Consider the following 17,939-nt stretch of genomic DNA (forward strand, 5'->3'; position numbering starts at 1 on the left):
ACTTTCCAGTACAGGCAGAGGCAGGTGGATCTCTGAGTTGGAGGCCAGCCTGGTCTACAGAGTGATTTCCTGGACAGCCAGGATTACACAATGAGACTCTGTCTGGGGCTGAGGGGTAAAGAATTCTAGAGGCTGAAGAGAGACAGCTCAGTGGTTAACAGTGCTTGCTACTGTGTAGAGGACTTGAGTTCAGTCCCCAGTACCCACATGACAGCTCACAACCATCTGTACCTCCAGTTCCAAGGCCACCTTTCCGTGGCCTCCTCAGGCTCTGGGAGAACATGGTGCACAAACGCACGTGTGGGCAAGACGCTTGCACACATAAAATAAGCTTTTTTTTTTTTTTTTTTTTTGGAATTTCTCAAGAGCCTACTTCCACATAGAGAAGTAGAAGAGGCAGACTTTTTTTTTTTTTTCTTTTCTCTTTTTTTCAGAGCTGGGGACCGAACCCAGGGCCTTGCACTTGCTAGGCAAGCGCTCTACCACTGAGCTAAATCCCCAACCAAAATAAGCTCTTTTAAAGGTGTTAAAGAGGGGTTGGGGATTTGGCTCAGTGGTAGAGCGCTTGCCTAGGAAGCGCAAGGTCCTGGGTTTGATCCCCAGCCCCGAAAAAAAAAAAAAAAAAAAAAAAAATAAAGGTGTTAAAGAAACTGTCTTAGTAAACAATGCGGTGAGGTATATCTTTCTGAGGAGTATAAATTAAGTTACAAGAGGGATGGAGTAGAAACATGAAATTAAAAAAATAAAGTTATGGACGCTTCGATGCCCCAGCATAGGGGAATGCTAGCCTGTAGGTGGGTGGGGGAGCTCCCTCATAGAAGCAGGGGGTGGGGGGATGGGATGGGGGTTTGCAGAGGGGAAATGGAGAAGGGGATGACATTTGAAAGGTAATTAAATAACCAATAGAAAGAAAGAAAGAAAGAAAGAAAGAAAGAAAGAAAGAAAGGAAGGAAGGAAAGACAGACAGACAGACAGGAAGGAAGGAGGCAAGCAAGCAAGCAAGCTGGGCAGTGGTGGTGTTGCCTTTAGTCCCAGCATTTAAGAAGCAGAGACAGGGGTTGGGGATTTAGCTCAGCGGTAGAGCGCTTGCCTAGGGAAGCAAGGCCCTGGGTTTGGTCCCCAGCTCCAAAAAAAAAAAAAAAAAAAAAAAAGAAGCAGAGACAGGGGGTTGGGGATTTAGCTCAGTGGTAGAGCACTTGCCTAGCAAGCGCAAGGCCCTGGGTTCAGTCCTCAGCTCCGGAAAAAAAAGAAAGAAAAAAAAAAAAAAAGAAGAAGCAGAGACAGGTGGATCTCTGAGTTCCAAGCCAGCCTGGTCTACAGAGTGAGTTCCAGGACAATCAGGGCTAAAACAAGACAAAACCAGGTCTCTCTCTCTCTCTCTCTCTCTCTCTCTCTCTCTCTCTCTCTCTCTCTCTCTCTCTCTCTGTGTGTGTGTGTGTGTGTGTGTGTGTGTGTGTGAGAGGACACCTTGCCCAAATCCACCTTTTGGGAACCAGGGATTGAACTCGGTCCCTCAAGCACTGAGCCATCACACTAGCCCAGGTTACACATCATTTCACCTCTGAGTAATGACAGGCTAATCCCCACCTTGCCACCTTTGATGTGTGTCTTAGGAACACATCGTTCCGCCCCTAAGTGAGCATAATCTACCTTCCTCATGAGTTAAGGGAAATCATACAGCCAGAGCAGAGACTCTGCCCTCTCCCGTGTATCCACACTGCTCCGTTTTGGTTTTGGTTTTCCAGGACAAGGTTTCTCTGTGTAGCCCTGGCTGTCCAGAACTCACTCTGTAGACCAGGCTGGCCTTGAACTCAGAGATCCACCTGCTTCTGCCACTCAAGTGCCAGGATTAAAAGCGTGCACCACCACTGCCTGGCCACTGCTCTTTTCTTTTTTTTTAAAGTCTTTATTTTATTTTTATGTATGTGAGCACACTGTTGCTCTCTTCAGACACACCAGAAAGGGCTTCGGATCCCATTACAGATGGTTGTGAGCCACCATGTGGTTGCTGGGATTTGAACTCAGGACCTCTGGAAGAGCAGTCAGTGCTCTTAACCACTGAGCCACCTCTCCAGTCCCACTGCTCTTTTCAATTGCCTAACTATCACTGATGGAGGCTGCCTCTCCCGGGGATGGGAGAGCTTTTCAGCTGAAGATCAGCAGACCCCACCTGCACTCAAATCCTGGTCGAACTTCCTCTGTACCCCAGACACAGCTACTTCCTCTTTGTTATGAGGAAATGAAAGAGTTGAATGAAAGACACGTTCTCAGACGGTTACAACACTCAGAAACTTGAAGACAAGGAACAAATGAAGTTTCATTAAAGAAATGGTCCCCACTAGAACAGTGCCTACTGGGGCCTGGAGAGAGGGCTCAGCCGTTAAGAGCACATCCTGTTCTTCTGGAAGACCCAAGTTTGGTTCACAGCATCTGCATGGGGCAGCTCAGGTCCATCCGGGACCCCAGCTTCAGGAAATGCAATGCCCAGTTCTGGCCTTAGGCTGCTCTTTCAGAGGACCTGGGTGTGCTTTACAGCATCCGTATGGTGGCTCACGACCTGCCCTCTTCTGGCACTGCAAACACACACATGATGGCCCACAGGCATACAAAGCAGGCAACATACACATAAAATCTTTTTTTTTTTAAGATTTATTTTATGTATGTGAGTACACTGTAGCTGTCTTCAGACACAGCCAAAGAGGGCATCAGATCCCATTACAGATAGTTGTGAGCCACCATGCGGTTGCTGGGAATTGAACTCAGGACCTCTGGAAGAGCAGTCAGTGCTCTTAACCGCTGGGCCATCTCTCCAGCCCTACATATAAAATCTTAAAATATTTTGAAAAATCTTTTTCTGTGTATTTTTATATGGGGGTCACATATAGAGGTCAGACATAGACTGACTTGGGGCAGGCGATTTCCCTCTACCATTTGGGTCCTTGGGACCTAACTCAAGCTTTATCCTTCACAGCAAGCACCTCCAAAAATTACTGCCTCCAAAAAAATATGTTTGTTTCTTCAAGACAGGGTTTCTCTGGGTAATCCTGGCTGCCCTGGAACTCACTCTATAGACCAGGCTGGCCTCAGACTCAAGAAATCTGCCAGCAAGTATCTTTGCCAGCTGAGCCATCTCCCTAGCCTGATCTAATCTTTGACACCCCCACAGCCTTTGCTACAAGTCACATTTCTGGACAACACTGGAGTACCAAGGCCTTTCCTTTCCCTCCACAGTAGACCAAGAATCAATCTTGCTCTATATATAGTCACCTGGAGTCATGTGGTGACACAGGTTTATAATACTAGCACTTAGGAGATGGAGGTGGGGGTTGGGGAACTCAGGAGTTTAAGGCTAGGCTTGGTTTAGTGAGACCCGCATCTCAAAAAGTTGGAGAAATCCGTTTTGTGCATGCTTTTTTTTTTCCGGAGCTGGGGACCGAACCCAGGGACTTGAGCTTGCTAGGCAAGCGCTCTACCACTGAGCTAAATCCCCAACCTCCGTTTTGTGCATGCCAAGCAAGCATTCTGCTCCTAACTTCAGCTCCTCCCCAAGCCCAGTCATGCACCAGCCTTGAGTGTGACCCCGCCCCCAGCTGCTATATTCCAGCATCTTCTGGTTCCCATAGGTCTACACCTAACGACTGTACCTAGCAGGCAAATGTTCATGTGTCCCCTTAAAGCCCCAAGTGTCACATCCAGTTGTTAGAAAGGCTGAGCCGGGGTTGGGGATTTGGCTCAGTGGTAGAGTGCTTGCCTAGGAAGTGCAAGGTCCTGGGTTCGGTCCCCAGCCCCCCCCCGGGGGGGGGGAGGCTGAGCCTAGTATGGTGCATGCTGGGAGCTCTTGCTCTTGGGAGAAAGAAGCAAATGCACCAGGAAACAAGGTTGTCCTCAGTGCTGAGTCTAGCTGGGCTACAGGAGATGCTATCTCAAAGGAAAGGATTGGGAGTGTAGCTCAGTGGTGGGGCACTTGCTTAGCATGTGCTGAGGCCCTGGATTCTACCCAGTCTTACAAAAAGAAAGGCTGTGTGTGCCTGGCAGCTGCAGCACCAATCTTAAATCCCAGCCATCATAAGGCAGAGGCACGCGTATCCGAGTTTGAGTCCGGCTGCTGGTCTACAACAGAGGGAGTGCTGGAACAGCAAAAGTTACACAGAGAAACCCTGACTTAAATAGCTAGGCCAAGTGGTAGTCGGCCCACTAATAAGTGGAGTTTCAAACCCCGCGGGAGGGAAGTAATTCTTCCCACTGGTCTTAGGAATAAAAACAAGAGATGCTGAGGTAGCTTTTAATGAAACCAAAGGAAATCCCAGCCACCCTTCCTGAGGCCTCCAACTACCAGCGACTCCTCAGGACCCACAACCATAAACCTCCAGAAATTCTACCCCACACACCTCGGTGACCACCCAGAACTACAATAGACAGCCTAATTAGAATATTTTTCCAGCTTTGAGCGTGTTGTGTAGAGTTCTTAAGTATTTATGTGTACGTTATCTGTACACGTAGGTGTTCACGGAGCCAGAGGACGGCATCAAGTCACCTGGAGCTGGAGGTACACGTGGATCCCAGCATACACTGGGACCCAATGGATGTTGAGTGCTAGGATCTGAAATCGGGTCCTAACCTCTGAGCCTCTCTCCAGCACCTATACGTTTACGTCTATCAGTGCTTTGCTTCCACAGAAAGCAAAATGCCCATGGAGGTCAGGAGAACCAATCAGATCTGCTGGAACGGAAGTTATAGATGGCTGAGAGGTGTGCTGTGCGGGTGCTGGGACCTGAGCCCCTAGTCTTCTACAACAAGAACAGTGTCTTATTCACTGAGCCATCTATGTAGCCTATTAGTTGTATCTGTCTATCCATCTATTGATAACAGGGTCATGCATAGCCTAGAAAAGCCTCCAACTTGCTCGAAGACCAAAAATGACCCTGAACTCCTGGATCCTCCAGTCTCTACCTCCCCAAGGGTTAAGATCAAAGGCATGAGTCACTGCTCCTGGCTTTAGATAGGTAACTTTCCATCTGCTGACCTAAAGAAAGGGAACAAGAGGTCCCCTTTCCTTCCCTACCCCACTAGAGTCAGATTCGTGGGCAGTGTAACAGGATTCCTTGATACCCTAAGGAGTCAGTCTGAGAGCCTACCTGGCTCTTTCAACAACTCCCATCTCCATATTGATCTCTTGGAGTCACATCACACAGCTACTCCTGGACAGCTATGTTGCCCAAAGCAGGAACTACAAGTCTACATAAGTACACAAACCAGCTTAGCCTCTCACCATCTAGATGGCGGCTCGCCAGAGGTCCAGCTGTGTTTACTGCATTACGCGGTTAGCACACGTGTGCAATTGTGACGTCTAGTCACTCTGCCCCCGATGCAACCAACAATCCCACGGCGCCCCATCTCAGACATAGGCGTTAAACCACACTCAGAACTGAGCTTCTTTTATTGAGGAAGGGATACAAGGTAGGAAGAGGTATGACACTTCCTGGTGACACCAAGGACAATAGCAGCCAGGGTCAGGAATGCCACTGTGGCCAAGCCTAAGCCGAGAGCCACAGAGGTTTGAGCAGAAGAGGTCCAGCCCTCCACAGCCTGGTCATTTGCTTTTCCAAGAAGTATCAGGGGCCCTACAGTGACATCAGCTTCGTCGGTCACTGAAAAACCAGAACATGGGGAAGGTTTTTGTTTTGTGCTTAGTGCTGGAGAATCAAACCAAGGTCCTCAGGAATGCTAGACAAGAGCTCTACTTGATGAACTATACTTCCAAGCCCCTCACTGGGGGATTCTAGGCAGGGGCTCTACTGCTGAGACATGTCCCCAGACCCTCACTGGGGGATTCTAGGCAGGGGCTCTCCCATTGAGCCACGCCCCTCACCGGGGGATTCTAAGCAGGTGCTCTACCACTGAGCCACGCCCCCAGCCCCTCACTGGGGGATTCTAGGCAGGGGCTCTACCACTGAGCCACGCCCCCAGCCCCTCACTGGGGGATTCTAGGCAGTGCTCTACCACTGAGCCATGCCCCCAGCCCCTCACTGGGGGATTCTAGGCAGGGGGCTCTAACACAAAGCCTTTCTCCCAGCCTTTCATGTTTGGTTTCATGGGTTTCCCTATGTAGCCCAGGCTATCCTTGAACTGTCTTTCTCTTGTCTTAACCTCCCCAGGACTGGGGTGACAGATGTAAGCCATCTCTCTCAACTTGTGTCAAATTCCCAAGGATTCAAAGTTGGCAGAGCACTGCCTCCGTGGATTTGGATAAGGGATCACCAATCATCCACACGTGCTCTCCTACCCCATAATGTTTTGAGAGACTCTAAAAGTTGACAGAACTACCCCACAAGCCACTGGGAAGAAACACTCAGCACCCTCCCTCCCACTTGAGATTCACTATTTATCAGACCCAGAAGACATTCCCTAAGTCAACCATCTCAATGGAGGAAAAGGAAGTGACAGCAGATGTCTTAAAGAGGAAGAGGAATAAATGTCCCATGCCTGCGACATACCGTGCCTGCGGTTTCGAGAAACTAGCTTGGACCACTGGGCTGGTTCATGGGTCTCTGAAGAGCTTGAATTACTACAGTTGCCATTGCTGCAGCAATCACAGATGTCAGCATCGCCCTCTACTGGCGACCAACTGAGTAACAAGACAAAAGGCTTAATTAGCTCAGCTAGGGGCAAGGTTTGCCATTGTGTTATTGAAGAGGTCGATGTGAATAGCCTCCCGGGTGCCTACACACACTGAGAGCCTGGTCTCCTCACCTCTGGGAAGTCTTGTTGAAGGAACAGGCTTTGTTGAGCTTATCGGGGATCTGGTTAGCCGGAGCGACTTTGAGATGGCAGGTGATGTAAACCTGAAAGAGTTGTGAGTTTGAAGAGGGGTCAATGACTTTTTGAATATCGCAGGAAGCCAGATGTAATGGCACAGGCATTCAAGGAGGCAGGGCAGGCAGGCAGATCCGAGTTCAAGGCCAGCCTGGACTACAGTGCAAGGCCAGACATAGTCGTGAAGTGAGATCTTGTCAAAAAAAAAAAAAAAAAAAAAAAAAGAGCCAGGCAGTCCCAGCAAAGGTAAGAGGTAGGCGGATCTGAGTTCAAGGCCAGCCAGCTTCAGGCTTCGGCTTCAGGCCAGCCAGGACAGTCTACACAAGTGCTACTATAGAGCTCTAGGCACAGCTTAGCGTTCACCCTTTTGAGACATCACTCACAGCCAAAGCACAGCAGCGGGTCCTGGGACCAAATTCGTCTTCCATAGGAGTTCTTAGCTGTTGAGCCATCCTCTCAAGCTTGGGACTGAACTTGTTGTTTTAGGGGTTCTAGGTGGAGGGAGACAGGGTCTCACTACATTGCCTTGGCTGGCCTTGAACTCGAGATCCACCAGCCTCTACCTCTGGAGCGCTGACATTAACAGTTTGTGTTAACCCTGCATGTGTGCCAGCTATTAAGCTTTTTATTATTACTAATGATAATATTACCGTGTGTTTTGCCTGCATGTATGTCCGTGAGCTACAATGCATGCCTGGTGCTTAAGGAAGCCAAAGAGCATCGGATCCCTTAGAACTGGAATTACAGATGGTCGAGCCACCATGGGGGCTCCTGTCCTCTGAAAGAGCAGCTGATACTCTTAACCACTAAGCAATCTCTCCAGCCCCTATTTTAACCAGTTCTCAAGTTTAAGCAGCACAAACCCTTACCTGCCAGGGCCTCTCTGAACCAATAACTTCATCTACCTTTGTTACTTTATTTCCACCACGGTCAGCTGTTAGCTTAAAGGAAGCAAGTGGGGGTTGGGGATTTAGCTCAGTGGTAGAGCGCTTGCCTAGCAAGCGCAAGGCCTGGGTTGGTCCCCAGCTCCGAAAAAAAAAAAAGAAAGAAAAAAAAAAAAAAAAAAAGGAAGCAAGTGTGGGAGCAGCAGAACATTAAGGCAGACTAAGGGAGGTTCAGGCTTAGGCTTGGCTGTGGGAAAATTACCGTATTTCTGGAGCTGTTGGCGAAATGGAATACGTCGACTGTGAACTGCAGAGTCTCTGGCCGGGGTCTAGGGACTTGAAATGCTGAAAAGCTCTCAGATAGACCGTCCACAAGGCATCTTGGAAGGGAAGAAGTGAAGGATAGAATAAACAGCTAAGGCTATCTCATTACCAAAGGGGAAGGGAAGCCAGGTGTCTTAGTTTGCTCTCTGTTGCTGTGATTTAAAAATTGACCAGTAGGGCTGGAGAGATGCCTTTCGGGGGTGGGGTGGGGAGGGTTGGGGTGGGGTTAAGAGCACTGGCTATTCTTCCAGAGGTCCTGGAGTTCGACTCCCAGCAACCACATGGTGGCTCACAACCATCTGTAGTGAAGTCTTGGGCCCTCTGTCTTGCAGGTGTACATGCAGAAACTCATACATTAAATACAAAAATTGGGGGTTGGGGATTTAGCTCAGTGGTAGAGCGCTTGCCTAGGAAGCGTAAGGCCCTGAGTTCGGTCCCCAGCTCCGAAAAAAAAGAACTAAAAAAAAAAAAAAAAATTTGACCAATATGCAGCTGGCCGGTGATGGTGTGAGTCTTTAATCCCAGCACTTCGGAGTTAGAGGCAGGCAGATCTCTAAGCTCGAGGCCAGCCTGATCTATAGAAAGTCCCAGATGGCCAAGGCAACACAGAAATCCTATCTTGAAAAAAACCATAACTGACCAATAGCAACTTGCCGGGAAGCATTTGTTTGGCTTACGGGTTTATCATCACTGGTGGAAACCAAGGTAGGAACTCAAGGTACCTAGAGAGCAGGAACTGAAAGTGCAGACCAGAAGGAAAGTAACTTAAGGCTTGCTCAAGTCAACATTTTTGGGGAATTGAACTCAGGACCTTTGCAAGAACAGTCAGTGCTCTTAACCGCTGGGCCATCTCTACAGTCCTCAAGTTAACATTTTTTAAAATTATTTTATTCTTTGTGCATTGATGTTTTGCCTGCATGTGTGTTGGATCCCCTGGAACTGGAGTTACAGACAGTTGTGAGCTGTCTGGGGTTTGAGTGAGTGCAGGGGATTGAACCTGGGTCCTCCAGAAGAGCAGCCAGTGCTCTTTAACTGCTGCGCCAGCCTCTCAGTTACATTTCTTTTTTTCTCCCCCCACCCCCCCAGAGCTGAGGACCGAACCCAGGGCCTTGCGCTTCCTAGGCAAGCGCTCTACCACTGAGCTAAATCCCCAACCCCTACATTTCTTATATAGCCCAGGCCCACCTGCTCCAGTAGGCTCGATCCTCCTACCTCAATTAGTAACCTAGAAAATGCCCACAGTTACCTCAGTTGAGGCTCCCACTTTCCAAGTGTGCCAAGTTTTTTAACAGCTTAACAGTCACACCAGACAGAGTGGCACACACTTTGTGATCCCAACACTCAAAGGGCTGAGTGAGACAAGGACTTTTGACATCAAAGTTGAAGGAATTTTGTGAAAAGAAATCTACTTGAGAGCAAAAGATGAAGAGTGAATCTGCCCAAAATGCACACATATGAAAATGTCATAACACCAAATTCATCTGTTAACATATGATGCTAATAAGATACTTAAAGCCAAAGGACAATAAAATGACTCTCCAGAAAGCAGTCCGGGCCTCACCCATGGGAGTCCACGATGAAGTGATGGGGGGAGGAGTTCTGGCCTGGCAACGGTGAAGGCGTGGCCACGCAGTGGTCCACAAACAACTGCAGAGGCAGGTGGCTTCCGGTCTGGACTTCTGCCTGGAGGTGGGCTACCTCTCCCAGGTGGAAGGTGGGAGACGATTTCTCAGTATTCCAGTCCTCTGAAGGGGCACAGAGAGGGGCTAGAGACAGCCCAGAGGCATCTGCATTCCCCTACCAACTCCTCCAGCCCTCTGACTCACCCTCCATCAGACGAAGAGAGAAAGCCAATTTCTCCTCCGAGGACACAGTAGCGCTGAAGGGAACCCAGGTGGGTTGGATAGGGTGGCTGCTCACATTGCCCTGCCTGTGGGAAAAAAAGACAGCAGCTGCTTCCATAGAACCCCATCCTGGAGCAGATGGATGTGGGCTTTGGGACATTATAATATCCCTACCCAATTACAGAGACCTCAGGGATGGATAAACTCAGTAGCCCGGCCAAGGTCCCCAAAGGCTGGGCCGGTTCCTTTACCCCCTGAATGCCTACATCTGACAGCAACCAAATTATTTCAACCATGGGGACAGACACTGAAGCATGGAGAGACAGGGCTGAAGGTAGAAACTCCATTAGTAAGCTGAAATCCAATCTCTTATCTACTTAGGCCCTGGTAAAAGGCAAACGGAAGACAGAAGTTGCAGGGCTGTTAACACCCATCACTCTGGAGGCCTGGGCAAGATCAGGAGTGCCCCATTCTGACTCCCATTTCAAAAAGGACAGGCTGCAGACATAGTTGATAAAGTGCTTGCCTAGCATACATTCCACCCCCAGCACATCATAGACCATGTGTAGGTAATACACGCCTGTAGTCCCAGCACTCAGAAGGTCCAAGCAGGAGAATCACGAGTTCAAAGCTACCCTGGTCTACAAAGCAAATGCCATGCTAACCAAGTATAAAGTATAGTGAAACCCTGTCCCCCAACCCCCAACAAAACCAAAAGCCCTCCCCCTGCATAATTGTGGAACAGGTCTATCATCCCAGCGCTCCAGAAAGGCGGAGGCAGGGGCATCACTGCGAGTATGATAACAGCTCTGTCTACATAGTTAAGACACCCTCAAAAACAAACATTCATGGGGTTGGGGATTTAGCTCAGTGGTAGAGCACTTGCCTAGCAAGCGCAAGGCCCTGGGTTTGGTCCCCAGCTCCGAAAAAAAGAAAAGAAAAAAAAAAAACCAAAAAAACAAACCCAAACATTCAAAGGACAACCAGACACAATGAAGTATACAGTCCAGATCCCCAAGAGGATGTCTAAGCTGGGCATGACGACTGACCCATACCTGTAATCCCAGAGCTGGAGAGGCTGAGACTTAAGATTAGGGCAGAGTCATGGCCAGACTGTCACAGCCAGGCATATTCAACACTGTGACAAGAGATTGTCATCTATAGAATTCACCTAGAAAGCTGTTTTAGCCAGGCAGGGGTAGTGAAGTCCTTTAATCCCAGCACTGAGAGGTTAAGGTATATCATCAAGTTCAAGGCCAGCTAGGCTACACAATTCCAGGTCATCCTGTGACAACACAGAACAGAGCCAAATCTGCTAGCCTATACAGGCTCTAACCCAGCATTTAGGAGGTGGAGGCAGAAGGATCCAAGTTCGAGCCTGGGCTTCATAGAATCCTGTGCCAACTTCATCTCTCTCCTCCTCCGAAAGGCAATCAGTCCCTTGATACAGACCCAGCCTCAGATTTTCCTCCAGCAGCTGCCTAACCATTCACACATGGGACAATAATCAGCACAGCTGCAGAAAAGCACCCTTGTCAGAGCAAACTTCCTCCTTGCAGGCAGCCATATTCCAAATCCAGGAACCCAGCAGCTCATCCATTCCACACTGACCTGGGGTATCGGCACTCAATGGGGACCTCCACCCGGTTAGTCCTTAGGATAGACAGGCCATTCACAGGGCGAGGGTCGTGGAGCAGAAAGGTGCTGTACACCAGGGCGTCTTCTGTCACCTGAAACGAAGGTATAGTGTTAACCAGGTCCAAACCTCACACCCTGTGGATGCTTGCCTGGCCCATGGGAGGGTACAGGGAATCCAGCCTAGGAAGGCAGGCAAGACCCAGGTCAACCTGCCCTCTGCTGGCCAGTAAAATCAGAGCGCTGGGTTAGAGAGCATATCAAGTGATTAGGGGCACTTGAGTTCAATTCCAGCCCCCATATAGTGGCTCACAACTGTCCCAAACCCCAGTTCCAGGGGATACAACCACCCCCAGCGCCATCTTCCTTCAATAACCACTCTCTAGTCACAGTGAAAGGAGACAATCCCATCCCTTAACAGCTCCATCACCAGATCACCCCCCAGCATCCATTGCCCTAAGCAAGCCCAAGAATGCCACGCCTCACCTGCACCCCGCTGCTGCACTCATGCAACTGGGCGTTGAGCCTGACCACGTCAGTATCCACGGCTACAAGGGGCTGACAGCCTTCTGAGCCAAGGGTGAGGTCCCCGGGCTGCACGAGCTTCCCTGTGCCAAAAAGGTCTCTACGGACAGTCACTACTAGCTCAGCTTCCTTACACTCTACCTCCACGGGTGATGAGGACCCCGCTGGGGTGGGGGTTCCACCCGGTAAAAGCCATTGAGTCTGGGGATAGCACAGTTCTGGGCCTCCGCACAGCAGGAGACAAAGGAAGAGTAGACAGCTGGGCCCCATGATGCTCCCTGGGATACAGCCGGGCGCAGAGTAAGGGGCTGACTCTACCCGGTGTTGGTGTTCTTATATTACTGAATAGATCGCCCTCCCACCTGAAATCCCTCTACTTCTCTCAATCTTGGGTGGAGCCCATCAGCGGCACATTAGACCTGTGGCCTCAAACCTCATCTGGATCAACGATCAGAATCTGGGTTTTAGTTGTAAAGATACCCCACGTGATTCCTATTCAAGGTTTTTATTTGTTCGGTTGGTTAGGGGTTTTGCTGTTGTTTAGGGATTTTTTTTGGTTTTGTTTTGGGTTTTTGTTTCGTTTTGTTGTTTTTTTTTTTTTTTTTTTTTTTTTTTTCTTTTTTTTTGGAGCTGGGGACCCAACCCAGGGCCTTGCGCTTCCTAGGCAAGCGCTCTACCACTGAGCTAAATCCCCAACCCCTGTTTTTGTTTTTTTCAAGGCAGCGTTTTTCTGTGTAGCCATGGCTGCCCTGGAACTTGCTCCATCCTTAGACCAAGCTGCTCTCAAATTCAGAGATCTGCCTACCTCTGCCTCCAGAGATTAAAGATCTATGCTAATTAAAGGTCTATGTCACCACACCGGGCTCCTATTTAAGTTTTATTTCTTTTCCCTGCGGAAAACATGGGGCTTCCTGAAAGCTAGCCAAGTGCTCTACCACTGAGCCACGCCCCCAGCCCCTCATTGGGGGATTCTAGGCAGGTGATCTACCACTGAGCCACGCCCCCAGCCCCTCATTGGGGGGATTCTAGGCAGCCACGCCCCCAGCCCCTCATTGGGAGATTCTAGGCAAGCGCTCTAAGCTTTAACCCCAGCCTTCTTTCCTTTTCTTTTCTTTTTCTATTTTAAGATAGTTTTATTAAATTGCTCTTCCTGGCCCCAAACTCACGCTGTGGCTTGGCAAACCAGGACTTCACAGTCTCTGGCCTCAGTCAGTGACAAAAGGCCTGGGCCACCGAGGCTGGACTTTGCACATTAAAACCTGGTCGGCCATAGTTTCTCTCTTTCTCCCCATTCTCACTGTGTGTTCAGAGCTGTGCTGCTGGAAGAAGGAAGCTCACAGCTCCATCCGCTAAGAGTCATCACCAGCCTGAGGGGACCCTGGAGAGATACTTTGGAAGACACAGGGACTTTCTTAGAAACAGCTGGGGGATTCTTGCCAAGTGACGCCTTAAAGAGGCATTAATTAGGTGTCAAGAGAAAATATATGTGCCTGGGACTTCTTCAACAGCTTGTCCCTAGGGGTAAACTCTTCAGTTATGATCAACCCCTGCCTGTCAAAAGCAAGTCAAGTTCATTTATTTGTCTATTTTATTTATTCATATTTTTTGTACTTTGTATTTCAAGACAGGGTTTCTCTGTGTACTTCTCGAACTCACTGTGTGGACCAGGCTGGCCTTGAACTCATAGAGATCTACCTGCCCCTGCCTCAGGGTGCTGGGATTAAAGGTGTTCGTGGCTGCAGCCCCCCCTTCCTCACTTATTTATCATAATTTTATTTTACTTTATTCTTTTTTTTTTTTTTCCTTTTCTTTTTTTCGGAGCTGGGGACCGAACCCAGGGCCTTGCGCTCGCTAGGCAAGCGCTCTACCACTGAGCTAAATCCCCAACCCATTTTACTTTATTCTTAATGGGGGAATAACACAAAGTCCCACAACCACTAATCCTGCAGTCCTGTTTCTCAAATCTGGGGAACCTGCAGGGGTTGGCATATTTGCAGTGCAATGGAGGAGACACTTTCCTGAAAAAAGAAAGGAAGAAAGGAAGGAAGGGGGGGGGGACCCACACACATTCCTGATCATGGTATTTCTTCTACCAGGGAAATACTGATTTTTGCTTTTTCAGACAGGAGCTTGCTATGTAGCCTAGGCTAGCCTACAACTATTTTAGTTCAGGCTGACCTTAAATACATAACAATTTCCCTAACTTAGCTTTCCTAGTACCAGGATTGCAAGGTATAAGTCACCACACCCCGTTTTATGTTAACTGATTAAAAAGACATCTGTGTGTATTGAGGGAGTACACACATGCCACAGCATGCATGTAGCAGTCAGAGGACAACTTTTGGGAGTCAGCTCTCTCTCCATCCTGTGGGTCCCAGGGATCTAACTCATCTATTTGTGCTGAGCCATTTTTCCAGCCTCAATGTTTCTTTCTTTCTTTTTTTTTTTTTAAACTTTGGATAGATTAACCATGCTCCCGGACTATGGTTTTTCGTTTTGTTTATTTTACTTTTTAGAGCAGTCGTCTTATTATGTTGCTCGGTCTAGCCTTGAACTCTGGGCTAGAGTAAATTTTCTGTCTCAGCCTCCATATTTTTTGTCACCTCTTATCTTAGGCAGCAACATTTTCCCCCAGTGGCTATATTCATGTAGCTTTTTTAGGGGGACAACAGGGTCTTACTATGTATCCTTGGCTGGCCTAACGAATCAGAATCCTCCCACTGCTGTCTGTGAAGGTACACACAGTAGGGAGGCAGGTGGATTTCTGTGAGTTCCAGGCTGGCCAGCGTTATATGGTGAGCCTCTATCTCAAACAAACAAACAAACAAACAAACAAACAAACAAATGAAGGGCTGGAGAGATGGCTCAGTGGTTAAGAGCACTGACTGCTCTTCCAGAGGTCCTGAGTTCAATTCCCAGCAACCACATGGTGGCTCACAACCATCTGTAATGAGATATGGTGCCCCCTCTGGTGTGTCTGAGGGCCTGCAGTAAACAAACACATAAAACCCCAACAACTGGGGTTGGAGATTTGGCTCAGTGGTAGAGCGCTTGCCTCGCAAGCGCAAGGCCCTGGGTTCAGTCCCCAGCTCCGGGGGGGGGGGGGCAACTCAGGAGGCAGAGGCAGGTGGATCTCTGTGAATTTGATGCCGATTCCAGGCCAGCCTGAGTTACATAGTGAGAACCTGGCTTAAACAAACTGCAGAATCCTCCTGCCTCTGCCGCTGAGTGCTAGGACTATATGCAGGCCACCCTCCTCCCCACCCAGCTTTGATTTCTTATTTTATTTTTGAGACACTGAAAATAAAACCCAGGACCTTGTGCAGGCTTTGGTTTTAGTTCGTCTTGGCACAAATATCAAAAGGACAAACTATTCACCCGAGTACCTCCGAGGGGCGATGCTCCCTATGTTCGTTTTATGGGAAGTGGACACGGAGCTCTGCTTAGGCAGAGGCAACTGTGTGAGCCAAGATGGAGGACACTCAGGTGAGCCTGCAGAAATGCTAAGTTCCTGGATCCCGGGTCCTGGGAGAGGAGCCTACGAGGCTGGTGAGGTGGGCCAGGCAAGACCCTGAAGATGCCAGGCTAAGATTAGCCTTGGTCTGTGAGAGTATTGACATGCTCAAACAGGTACATGATGGGGTCAGCGCTGGTTGGGAGGAGGGAATGCACGGCTATTAGAGGTAGGTGTCTGCAGCACCTCTCCTGGCAGGAATTACAGACGGGCTAACGGTTCCTAGGAGTCGGGGCCTGGGCTTGGGACCCCGGCCTTGGCAGGCTTGTTATCCGCCATTTTGTTTGCTGGTTGTGCTGGGAACAGAATGAGGGCTGGAGATGGACGATCAGGGTTAACCTGTGCTTCGAACTCACATCCCCATTTCTCCCTAAACTAGGGTAACCTAACAGGACTGCAGGGGAAGCCAGAGATTTGTAAGGTGGGAGGGGGCATGGGGGTGACACACTCCTAAAGTCACAGTACTTGGGAGACTGACGCAGGAGGATCACGTTTGAAGCCAGCCTGGGTTATATAGTAAGAGGGAGCCTCGCAGTAATAAACTAGGGGAGCTGTTGAGATGACTCAGCAGATAAAAGCGCCTGCCTCACAGTCTGAGGAGCTTCCTTCAAATCCTGGAATCCACACGAAGAGGGAGACAGACTGGAGAGGTGGCTCAGTGATTAAGAGCAAGTCTTGCATTTCCAGAGGACCTGAGTTCAGTTCCCGGCACCCATATGGGGTGGCTTACAAACCACCTGTAAGTCCAGGTACAGGGGATTTGACCTCTCAGGGCCTCCTCAGACATTCATTTGCACATGGCATACACTAATACACACACACACACACACACACACACACACACACACACACACATAACCCTTTAAAAATAGCCGTGTAGCGCTTGCCTAGCAAGCGCAAGGCCCTGGGTTCGGTCCCCAGCTCCGGGGGAAAAAAAAAAAAAAAGAAAAAGAAAAAAAGAAAAAAAAAAGCTGTGTAGTGGCAGCGGCTATGGTAGCATGCATCTCTAATCCCAGCGCCTGGAGGTAGAGGCAGGTGGATCTCTGAGTTTGAGGCCAGCCTGGTTTACAGAGTGAGTTCCAGGACAGCCAGGGCTGCACAGAGAAAGGGACAGGAGAGATGGTCAACATTTAGAAGGTTTGATGATCCTAGATGGCCTCGGTCTGGTTCCAGCACCCACATGGCAGCTCACAACCATCTCTAACTCCAGCAGGTACAAGATGCACATAAACTTATGCAGGCACACATACATATGCATAAATAAAATATATAGGGAGGGTTAGGGAGATGGCTCAGTGGTTAGAGAGATTGTTACTATTGCAGAGGACCCAGGTTCTAGTCCCAGGGCCTACAGGGCCGCTCACAACTGACTGCAGTCCCAGTCTCTAGAGATCCAACCCTTCTCTTGTCCCCAAAGACACTAGGCATGAATGTGATCAGAGACATATATGCAAGCAAAACGCTCACAAAGGGGAAAGTTTTAATTCTTCTTTTTATGAGGTATGATCCATGCTGTGATCCTTCTTTTTTTTTTAAAGATTTATTCATTTATTATATATAAGTACACTGTAGCTGTCTTCAGATACACCAGAAGAGGGCATCAGATCTCTTTACAGATGGTTGTGAGCCACCATGTGGTTGCTGGGAATTGAACTCAGGACCTCTGGAAGAGCAGTCAGTGCTCTTAACTGCTGAGCCATCTCTCCAGCCCGGAAAGTTTTAATTCTTCTAACCAGATTATTTTGTTCTTCTTGGTGTTGGTGTTTTGGATTTGTTTGTTTGGGGGGCTTTTTGGTTTTTGTTTTTTGAGACAGAGTATCTGCATAGCAGAGACTGGCTGTCCTGGAATTTGCTAACTCACAAAGATCCACCTGCTTTTCAAGTCCTGGGATTAAAGGAGTGTGCCCCGCAGCCTGGTTTCTCTGTCTCATGTGGAGTCTGAGGATTGAACTAAATGGGCCAGGCATATGAAGCCAACCGTCTTCACCCTCTGAGCCATCCCACTTGCTCTGAATCCCTTTTCCCCCATCCCACCTTCATTTCTTTATGGCGCGAGAGGGTCTCACTAGGTAGCTGAGGATAAACTTGATCTCACAACGTAACCTAGTCTGACTCTCCATCCCCCATGTCTGATGTTCGGCTGTCCCACAGAGGGGTAGGGAGCCATTCGGGCTTTTCTGCAACCTGAGCCCGGAGGGGAGCTGGCAGAGGAAGGCGGGGCCACCAGACCTTCTAGCTCCTCCCCTTCCTCGGTGCCCTTCCTCCGGGCTGCTCACAGCACTACAGATCACCTCCACTCTCCCTTAGCCTCTCTCTGCGCCAAAGGTCAGGTGGGGACAGGCTGGGGCCACCAGCAGCTCCATGGCCAAGGCTATTGCCTCTTCTCTCCTTCCATCTACG

At 49.1% G+C, this 17,939-nt stretch overlaps 1 protein-coding gene across 1 annotated transcript; it reads right to left on the reverse strand.

The window, feature by feature from the left end:
- Window positions 1–5,418: 5,418 nt before the first annotated feature.
- Zp3 (zona pellucida glycoprotein 3) lies at window positions 5,419–12,318 on the reverse strand. Its single transcript, XM_032886999.1, has 8 exons — window positions 11,987–12,318; window positions 11,477–11,595; window positions 9,848–9,951; window positions 9,583–9,766; window positions 7,960–8,077; window positions 6,751–6,842; window positions 6,495–6,625; window positions 5,419–5,648 (listed from the first exon to the last, which is right to left on the reverse strand). Exons 1-8 carry the CDS (start codon window positions 12,293–12,295, stop codon window positions 5,437–5,439), a joined length of 1,269 nt encoding a protein of 422 aa, XP_032742890.1. The 5' UTR covers window positions 12,296–12,318; the 3' UTR covers window positions 5,419–5,436.
- Window positions 12,319–17,939: the final 5,621 nt, after the last annotated feature.

This window comes from Rattus rattus, chromosome 16 (assembly GCF_011064425.1).
Source record: "Rattus rattus isolate New Zealand chromosome 16, Rrattus_CSIRO_v1, whole genome shotgun sequence".
Classification (NCBI taxonomy): Eukaryota; Metazoa; Chordata; class Mammalia; order Rodentia; family Muridae; genus Rattus; species Rattus rattus.

Coding starts and splice junctions, on each gene's coding strand:
- Zp3 (XM_032886999.1), bottom strand. CDS start 12,295: ATGGGGCCCAGCTGTCTACTCTTCCTTTGTCTCCTGCTGTGCGGAGGC. Junction 11,596..11,986: donor AGTGCAGCAGCGGGGTGCAG/GTGAGGCGTGGC, acceptor CCTTCGTTTCAG/GTGACAGAAGACGCCCTGGT. Junction 6,843..7,959: donor CCAACAGCTCCAGAAATACG/GTAATTTTCCCA, acceptor CAACTCTTTCAG/GTTTACATCACCTGCCATCT.